Source organism: Ascidia mentula, chromosome 1 (genome assembly GCF_947561715.1).
Source record: "Ascidia mentula chromosome 1, kaAscMent1.1, whole genome shotgun sequence".
NCBI lineage: Eukaryota > Metazoa > Chordata > Ascidiacea > Phlebobranchia > Ascidiidae > Ascidia > Ascidia mentula.
In genome coordinates, this window is record NC_138566.1 from 18,865,760 (window position 1) to 18,875,836 (window position 10,077).

General features: G+C 35.7%; 1 protein-coding gene across 1 annotated transcript; it reads left to right on the forward strand.

Moving 5' to 3' along the window:
* The first annotated feature begins 719 nt into the window (after positions 1 to 719).
* On the forward strand, positions 720 to 3,495 carry LOC145888924 (uncharacterized). Its single transcript, XM_082979797.1, has 9 exons — positions 720 to 1,002; positions 1,560 to 1,614; positions 1,724 to 1,806; positions 1,876 to 1,895; positions 2,081 to 2,116; positions 2,466 to 2,492; positions 2,566 to 2,599; positions 2,735 to 2,758; positions 3,468 to 3,495. Exons 1-9 carry the CDS (start codon positions 791 to 793, stop codon positions 3,493 to 3,495), a joined length of 519 nt encoding a protein of 172 aa, XP_082835923.1. The 5' UTR covers positions 720 to 790.
* Positions 3,496 to 10,077: the final 6,582 nt, after the last annotated feature.

The window sequence follows — 10,077 nt, forward strand, 5'->3', positions numbered from 1 at the left end:
GTTTCGACCTGTAAGAGGTCTCATCAGTGCAGCTGTTGATGTGGCACTGTGCTAGCTGGTAGACTCACAGATTTCCACTTTGTGGTACCTTTCGGTCAATCGTCGATATGTTGGGTACCAAACTAGCTGCACCCTGTCTGCAGCTCTCATTGATTATTATGGCTCTTTTGCGCATGTAAATGTTTTTATTTTTTTATCAGAGCCATCAACGACATCTACAAGCAAAACTGTAACCGCATCAATAGGTAAGATAGCCTAATAACTAACCTTGTGGTCCCTGCTTAGGTCAACAAATGGCCTTAATTCAGGTGTAAATGTTTGAAGTCACACGCTTGCAAGCGCTTTTAATTTATGTTCATATGATTTACAGCACTTATAACTACATAAATTTTAGTTAGTTGTGAAAACGCGCAGAACACCAAAACCTGTTTCGCGTCACATAATGTTGAGTAGAACAACTGTGAGTCGTGCAAACGTTTTACACATTAAAACTAATTATGAGAATGCGATAATAATATGCAAGTGCTTGGACCACTCCAAGACCAAACAACGGTGGCATCTACTTTCACAACCCATATAGACTACGTTTGGTTTTCATTGTTTTATTTAATTCTTGTGGACTTTGTCAACCCGGAAGATGCCTCATGGTTTTCGCTTCTCTTATTCACTTCCACTGTCTAGTTTTTGTGGGGATAAAAACGTTCGGCCTTTGGGGAACAGGCGCAGAAATATATCCTTACAGGATTAAGTTGACGAAAAGTTTTAGAATTACTGCTCTGCAAATTAGTTGATGTCAATCATAGCAGGAATGCATTGGTGGTATTGTGTTCTGGTGTTTGCTTTCCTTCAACAAGGGTCTACGTGGAATATATTTCAACAATACAAATATCTTATTGTGTACGACATTGTTACGTCATACAGACAAGCTGAACGTGGATGTGAGGCAAGAAATGCTCACCTTGCACATGTTACAACAACCAAAATATTCAACTTTCTCGTCAGGTAAAATTGATACTTCCATAATCTAAGGTAAAAGCTGCGGTTTTAAGTGGCTTCATTCAGAACTTAGCAAGCTTATTTTTATATTCAGTCGGAAATAAAGATTTATTAATTTTATTATGAATACGATGGTGCGTTGATTTTGTGCATTTATTTATTCTTTTATCTTAGTCGAAACTCAAGCAACTGGAAGTCATCATATTATCATTATGGCCGCACTTTTTAGTGACTTTATTAAAAAACTACGGCTATCGTCCAAATAAAAGCATATTTTGCCGTTGACTGCAGTTATTTTTCCATCTCAGCACCAAATCTCTTCATCAATGCAAAATATCCGGCAAAGTTTTTAACATACTTTTGGGTAGATGCTAAAGAACCACCCCACAGCTAGGTCGGCAATTGTGGTCATAGAAATCGTACAAATATGGGGTATATTGGTTTTGGGAAAGTGTAAACAAACACCTGTCAAATTAATTTGGTAGCATTATTTAAATATCAATTAATTTTTAATCATTTGCCGAACTAGCATCTGATGCCGAAATAACAGTAATACCTTGTAGGTCTCATGTAGGGATATCACGGAATGAACGGCGGGAAAGAAATCACGTGAACAAGGTCCTTTTTTGCAGCGTGCGATTGCGTTTGTGTGGTTTCATAAGAAAAGTTATTTGTATAACTGTACGTTGTTAGTATTCTTTATTTAATAATGCTTTTGTTAATTTAGAAATGGAGTTTAACTTTAATTCCGTTCAATCGGTGGTGGTTAACCACCACCACCATCACCACCACCAGCAACAACCCAAAAAGGTAGGTGGAGAATTACTTGCATATTTTTTGTTGAAAAAATATACGTTTGACATAATTTTATGTTCACAGAAATTTGCAACGCGAAAAAGGTAAGAATAACACTTCTTTATACTAAAATTTTGGACGGCTATTGTTATGACACTAATACATGGTGTCAGTGTCCGATAGTAACACCCCTGAATGCAAAGATGTGCATTGGGTAATTGTTGAGTGCACCAGATAAAATTTAAAACCTCATGCACAAGATAAAGTTATTTTATAATATATTTTATAGATTCCTCGAAAAGGAGGAATTTTGCCGGCTGCAATCGTAAGATACTTGTTATACATGTTGCGTTTATTAACCAAATCTTTATGATGCCCATTAAAAACAAGTAGAAAAGTGTTGGTCTTGTTGTTGGGTTCTTAAACTGTGCAAGTTATGCTCAAAAATGAATTTTTTGGAAGAAATGCTGTCAATGAACAAGCCAATTCTGTGACCAATAATGTAATTGCCCTGATAGATTTTGAAATTGTGTGTCGCAAATGCCATGAGTGTTTGCAAGTGCATTACATCCAGAAATATTGGGAGCCAACTGAGATCGTAAACAAAGTATTGTTACTAAATTAATCACAGTTGAATCAAGTTTTTGCCAACCAACACACTTTTTTTAATTTAGTGAAAACAAGATCCCCAAAACATCGGAGTAAGTGGTGTCATTACTGTCATATAAAATAAGTTGACAAGTAAAGAATTTTATCTCATTTAATTTTTTACAGATGGGTCCCAGAAGAAATTTTCTGGAAGAGACATGTAAAAATACTAATCTTTATACTTATATATAACACTATTTAGTACGTGCATAAACACTATTTAATTCTGGTTATTGTAAGTCTATGTAGTGTGCTATTGGCTAATAACTACTAATCAGTTTTGTTTCTGTTTTAGAGGCAGACAGAGAAAGGAGCAAGTGTGAGTGAATATTCTTTCCTATTATTGTAGCATACTAAGCTATTGGTTTATAAATACTAATCAGTTTGTTTCTGTTTTAGAGTCAGGCAGAGAAAGGAGCAAGTGTGAGTGAATATTCTTTCCTATTATTGTAGCATACTAAGCTATTGGTTTATAAATACTAATCAGTTTTGTTTCTGTTTTAGAGTCAGACAGAGAAAGGAGCAAGTGTGAGTGAATATTCTTTCCTATTATTGTAGCATACTAAGCTATTGGTTTATAAATACTAATCAGTTTTGTTTCTGTTTTAGAGTCAGACAGAGAAAGGAGCAAGTGTGAGTGAATATTCTTTCCTATTATTGTAGCGTACTAAGCTATTGGTTTATAAATACTAATCAGTTTTGTTTCTGTTTTAGAGTCAGACAGAGAAAGGAGCAAGTGTGAGTGAATATTCTTTCCTATTATTGTAGCATACTAAGCTATTGGTTTATAAATACTAATCAGTTTTGTTTCTGTTTTAGAGTCAGACAGAGAAAGGAGCAAGTGTGAGTGAATATTCTTTCCTATTATTGTAGCATACTAAGCTATTGGTTTATAAATACTAATCAGTTTTGTTTCTGTTTTAGAGTCAGACAGAGAAAGGAGCAAATGTGAGTGAATATTCTTTCCTGTTATTGTAGCATACTAAGCTATTGGTTTATAAATACTAATCAGTTTGTTTCTGTTTTAGAGTCAGGCAGAGAAAGGAGCAAATGTGAGTGAATATTCTTTCCTGTTATTGTAGCGTAGTATATAAGATTTCCTTTTATTTCTAGAAAGATGCAACAAGACCTGTAAGTATAGAATGTGTATTTCTCAGTATGCATACACTATGAGCTTTGCATCCGTAAGCAATACTGTTAAACATATCCAACTGTGTTAATATTGTAGATAATAAGCCAGGAGTTTCTGCTGAATGTGCAGAAGTATGTCAAATTTCTGTCAAATAATTCTGCTGACTAATATTTTCTGTATTTTGTAGGAGGATGATCAGACAACTGTAAGTGCAACAAACATTCTGCGAAGTTTTTGTGTTTTTTATTGGAAAAGTTCTCACATTTTTTTATTGTTTTACAGAAAAAAACATCAATAAATCAGATATGATTTACTTATGGGTTGTGATTTGCAACTATTAAACAATATGTTAGTGTTAGTTAGTCGATGTTTGCACAGGATTTCCAACCACGGCTAAGGGAGCCATCCTGCATGTGGTCGTTGGGCATTTTTGATAACCCAGAAGCCTCGCCAGTAGCCATATCAAACTGGGTATTCAATGACCAGTTTGTTCACATAATTGCGTTTAAAAGCGAATAGGCTAATCGGCAACCACACAAAGCGTTAACGGTCAACCACATTCATACATAAGGGGAGTTTAATTTTAATCAGAAACTCAAACCCTGTGCAGAACGTTGAGCCTTTTCAGACTTATTTGGTTGGTTGACCACACTTGTGTTCAATAGGCCATTGCCCTTGCACAATAATTGATGTATTTATAAAAAAAATGATATTTACACTGGACAAACAAAGTATTTATCGTCCTTCGCATATTCTAGTGAATAATCAATACACTTTATGTGAAACCATTGTTTGCATCGAGTGCATTCAATCCAAACAACTTCTGAAGAGTCAACACCTTCATCTTTGCATGATTTACAAATGCCTTTCTTTGTTGTATTATCAAGACATTTGCCAGCAATACAGTTTAGGATTTGCAATCTATAACTTTGAACAGAACCATTTTGTTGTAAGCATTGTCCTGTTGCTAGCCGTTTTGCATACATACAAATCAAAACTCCACAACTAGATCCATCTGGCTGCTGTTCTCTTTCAGGAGTCACCACAGAAGCAATATTCCAACCAAACTTGACAGCTAAAAGATAATTAACCATCTTTTTTGCAGTGGAAACATAATGGTCATCCTTGCAAGGCATTGTCATTGGATTAATGTAAAGCAGTGTTCTCCTTTGAATATCAACCACTAGTAGTATCCAGTGACAACCATCAGGGTTCCAGGGAATGAAAATAACCTTTTTTTGCTGTAATTTAATACCCTCCCAAATCTTTTTAATTGAAACTCTTCTTTGCAATGCTTGAGCTACAGTTGAACAGACATACATGGTGTGTTTATACATGCAAGTTAATTGCCATAGGTAACTGTTGATAATTTCATCGTACAGCCAACCTACATTAAATCGATTGTCATGCTTTTGCAAAACACACACTTCATGTGCAGGCAATGCATCATCAAGCGATTTCAATTCTAAAAATGAGCTTGAATGAGGTCCGTTTTTCAAAGGCTTCTTCATTGGATTATAATTTTTAATAAAGCCAGTTATGCTCTTATTCCCACTGGTTTCAGGACACTGAGGCTCCTTCATCATAGGTGAATTGCAAAATGAGGACTGAAATGTAAAACTTTCACTGTTTTTTTGTTTTTTCTTTTTGTCCTGATTACACACAGGAAAGAGTGTGCTAACTTGGTGCAACGGTTGCATCATATTTGCATACTTTCCCACACGAGAGGCAAATGGATTTGGTTTGGGTCGCTTACGCGGCAGTTCATCATGAGAACTTTGTGAAGGTATCGGTACTTTCCTTTTTCTTCTTAAGGATGTCAGTTTTGATGATTGTGTTATTCTCAAGCCAGCATCAATGGAACATGCCTTAGAAAACTCGTCAATAATTGCTTGAACATCTGAACATCCTTTTTCCAATACTTGCTCTGAAGTCACGTCATATGACACATCTGACAAAGATTTTATCAGGTCAACAAATTTTCTATGTGTTTGTTCGTAACTTTTAGGGTCATCAATTTTCTTGTTGTTTTCAGAATCAACTTGCGAAGTAGGGCTGTTGACAGCGGGTACTTTTAATGTTGTTGGTGAGTCAACAATTTCTTTAACATGCATATCATGGGAACCAGTTTCCGGAGAGATTTGGTCCACAACAGCAGGATCCAAAACCATGTACACTGAGCTGTGGTACCACTCAGGTAGGCTATACCAACCAACATCTGAAAACTTGTTAAAAACTGCAAACATGTGCTTGCATGGTAAAAAATGTAGTGTAAAATCAATGCATGTGCATTTTGGAAATTCACTACCACTACCCAGTTTTACATTGTACACTTCACATGTGGAACTGCTCACCACAGTAAACACATTGTCTCCTATTCTACAAATTTTACTTTCCTCAACATTCACAGACTCTCCTATACGTTTAATACAATGTTGCACCACCTTCTTTGGTCGATTTTGTAGATAGGTGGGAATGTTTTTGTTGTAACTTCTGTAATTGCTTGATGACCGTAAATTTTCTTGTTTGTATCTACAAAATCAGTCTTGTGACTTAGGTTTAGTACTAAAACACAATAACTTACTTGTTCCAACCGTTTGGCAGAAATTCCTTGTGTAAAATAGTAATTAGGCCAGACAGGGACTTGTCGGTCCTAAATCTAACATGACATTCTTTCAAAACACGATTTTGTCTCTCCACACCATTGTTTGTGCGAATGAGAACCTTCAACTGATCGGCTCGATGCAACCACAACCATCGCTAAAATATGTTTTAGGTTTATTTTACATTTATTCTGCTTGTTGCCACATACCTTTTTTTCTTTTAGCCAAATATTAGTGAAGTACTTCTGCAGTTTTAAATTATTTTTCCAATGTGTACTTGACTGCAAGAGCCACAATGCTTTTTCGTAGCTCTCTTCACATTCAGCACTTGCTACATTTCTCATTAGTGAAAGCACTTCATCCTTATCTTGGCCAACATTATTGTCAGACTTTCTTACCCATCGTTCCCATGCCTGTTCTCGATGGAAATCACAAATAAGGACATTTGTATCTGTAAGCACGCTTGTTTAGTATACATATTTATCTAAACATGCAATGCACAAACCTGCAAAGACACTTTCAATCGCATGTATTTCTGCTTCACATTTGTCAACCATAAAATAGTTTGGTTTCCAAGAAGGTGCCCAAGTTTTTAAAATGGACAATGCCTCCTCAATGTCCATTTGTCGCTCATTTTGTGTAATAAAGCTGGCCACAACTTGGTAACCAACATTTGATTTCACACAAAGAAAAAATAGTGGAAGAGCATATTTGGATGTTTTGTAGGTAGCATCCAGTAAACAAATATCTTGCCCATATCGAATTAGTAAATTGCGCTGCCAGGCAAACTGGTGAACAAACAACAGAGTTTTTTCTGATTTAATTACTGGTACTGATTCCCCATCACCAACAACATCGGGTTCATTGCCGGCAACATATGGACGAAAATAAATCTTGTCATCCAAATCACCATCTCTATTCCATTCATCAACCAAACTTTGGACATTGGTTTGATCAATCTTTGAAAACCTGTATTTTGTAAAAGCTCGGTAGTAATGGTTTCGCACATCCTTTTTGGTAGGATAAAATCTCCTATTTGAAAGGTCGGGTCCATCTTCACTTTTGAAGAGTTCATGGGCTACGTAGTGTTTTAATACTCGCAAAATTTCCTCAACACTGTTTACCCCTTCGGTGACCAGTTCATCAATTTTGGTAATTAACCTTTGATCAATAGGTTGTAAAAATCCGGCAGCCTTAAAACAAATTGATTGAAAAAATTATGTCAATATTATTCATTATTCCAAAACTTGTACACACTTCCCCAATCACATGGCCTGAATGATCGTCATCCCTTGGAAAGAGAATGCTGCAAGCCAGTTCTTTCACCAACTGTACATCATTGATCATTAATAGATCTTTAATGATGATGCTTATCTTGCTCTTAATAAATTCATCTTTGATGGATGACTATAAAGAAGGAATATGGATTATTGGATAGAAGTTGTTCTGTTTAAACACATTATACTGTTTAACAATGCAACATTGTTAAAAAACAACAAACCTGAAACTGCGGAAATTTCATAATTTCTTGAACAAATATAATTGCTTTGCAATTCTTTTTCTTCGTTCCTTGCACACACAACCTCTTTTTTAAAGGATTAGGGTGATCTTGCAACTTAACATAATCTGTTAGTATATCAAAAGTGCTTTGTCGTCACAAAATTTACTTGTTTAGGAACAGCTGAACACTTTTCTTTCTTCTGTTTGTTATGATCTTTTCCCTGGTGACATTCTAAAGTCAAACTTCTTAAAATAATGTACGGAATTTGAGAACATTTGTCCCAAAATATTCGACTTTTGGATGTATCTGGAAAAAAGCACTTTCTTGCAATCACTAATTACATAATGGTTTTTGATACTTTCATCAACATACCATATTCTTTCCTTTTTTTTATAATAAACTTGGTTATTGTTGAAACCTCAAACTTTTCTATAAGTCTGTAAGCTTCATTCACTGAAGAAACCCACTGTGAGATTTCAGTATTAAAAATTATAGTACAAATAAAAATTCTAACTACCTATACCTTTCGCTTGCCACTGTTTAAACAGTCCAACTCATTGGTACTCGTAATCTAAAAACATAATGTACATCTGTAGTGGTGCCTACTTGAAAGTAGCAAGACAACTATGCAAACCATTTCATTAGCTGGTTTTTCCGTCTCAAATTTGACTTTAACAAGCTGTGTACAAAAACCTTCTTCCTGCAACAAATCTGCATCTTTGGAAGAAAGGCGATTTCTAATCTCTTTGCTTGCCGTTGCAACTAGGAACTCTGTACCCTAGTATTATAAACACAAAAGCAGAGACGTGTATGTACATACTATAAGTATCGTTAAATAAACAGACAAGTGAAATTTGTGTGTAGATATTAAGTTCATCAAATATTGCATATAATTTATACCATATTTTTGTACTCCTGTAAATGCAGTACATGTGAAATTGTCACTAAATACTGGCATTGAAAATGTTGGCAAACTGAAGTTCTGTCAAAATGCCAAGATGTTTTCCAGCACTCCTCCTGAACAACTACATGTAGTATCATTCCAATGTACATGCCATTTATGTGCATCTGCATTACAGGCAAAATTATCATTTGTATCATGTGCTATTCTGGCCACCATTTCACTCTTGAGCATGACATTACATAGAAAATAACACAACATTGTAAATTAATTCCACAAGAAGAGGTCCTACTAAAATGAACAATTAATATTGCCACAAACCAAAAACTTTGACTTTTGAATCCTTCAATTTCAGTTTTAAGGAATTTACAAAGTGTTGCATGGAGTTCCATGCCTCCTGCCTTGTCTGAAACCACTTAAGCCAGAACAAAAAAAATGGTTTAAACTTTTTTTAATGTACCCTACCTACATCATTGTTGACCAACCTTTATAACTGTGTTTGTAGACATAAAATCCGCCATTTTAAAGCCCATCACAGGTACATAGCATTAACAAAGTTTACGGACATGCTTACAGGGGTTACAACATTTCAAAAAATCCTTCGAAAAATCTCACCACGACTGTTTCATGCTTTCGTGAAAAATCTTCTTGGGCATATGAATACAGTTTCTGAAATGGCGTCTTTCCCTGGAATCAAAGCAATCAAACTCATTGAAAAAAAAATTTATACTTACAACTTGATCCATGACTCCAACAAATCCACACAAACGCAATCGCACGCTGCAAAAAAGGACCTTGTTCACGTGATTTCTTTCCCGCCGTTCATTCCGTGATATCCCTACATGAGACCTACAAGGTATTACTGTTATTTCGGCATCAGATGCTAGTTCGGCAAATGATTAAAAATTAATTGATATTTAAATAATGCTACCAAATTAATTTGACAGGTGTTTGTTTACACTTTCCCAAAACCAATATACCCCATATTTGCACGATTTCTATGACCACAATTGCCGACCTAGCTGTGGGGTGGTTCTTTAGCATCTACCATACTTTTGTTGTAGGATGTTGGGAGTAAGGTTGATGATGCTTTGGTCCCTTTCCCTCCCCATCAAGTGTTAGTTGAAGCTTTTAACATCAGCATTACGAGGGAACACATGGCGACGTTAAGTGGTCTCAACTGGTTGAATGACGATCGGGGTGAACGAAAGGTTCCCTCGTGGGGAATAACCTGGAGGTTTAGAAATGTCACATTTTGTTGCATCCTAAAGAAGGCTGCTGCATAGCAACCAAAACGTTGACACTTACAACTATTTTTGCCAGATGAGCTGTCTTGTAGTAATAAATATGCCTGGCAGCATTAGCAGTGAACCTCCCAAATTTGTCTTTTGCAGATTAAATGAACTTTTATTTACACAGTGGCCTGGTGTTTTTTTCTGGGACATCGCCAAAAGCGCACCTGGTTGGAAAACATCAATTTAATTTCTCGCTTCCTGCCTTT

Coding starts and splice junctions, on each gene's coding strand:
- LOC145888924 (XM_082979797.1), top strand. CDS start 791: ATGTCAATCATAGCAGGAATGCATTGGTGGTATTGTGTTCTGGTGTTT. Junction 1,896..2,080: donor AAATTTGCAACGCGAAAAAG/GTAAGAATAACA, acceptor TATATTTTATAG/ATTCCTCGAAAAGGAGGAAT. Junction 2,493..2,565: donor AAGATCCCCAAAACATCGGA/GTAAGTGGTGTC, acceptor AATTTTTTACAG/ATGGGTCCCAGAAGAAATTT.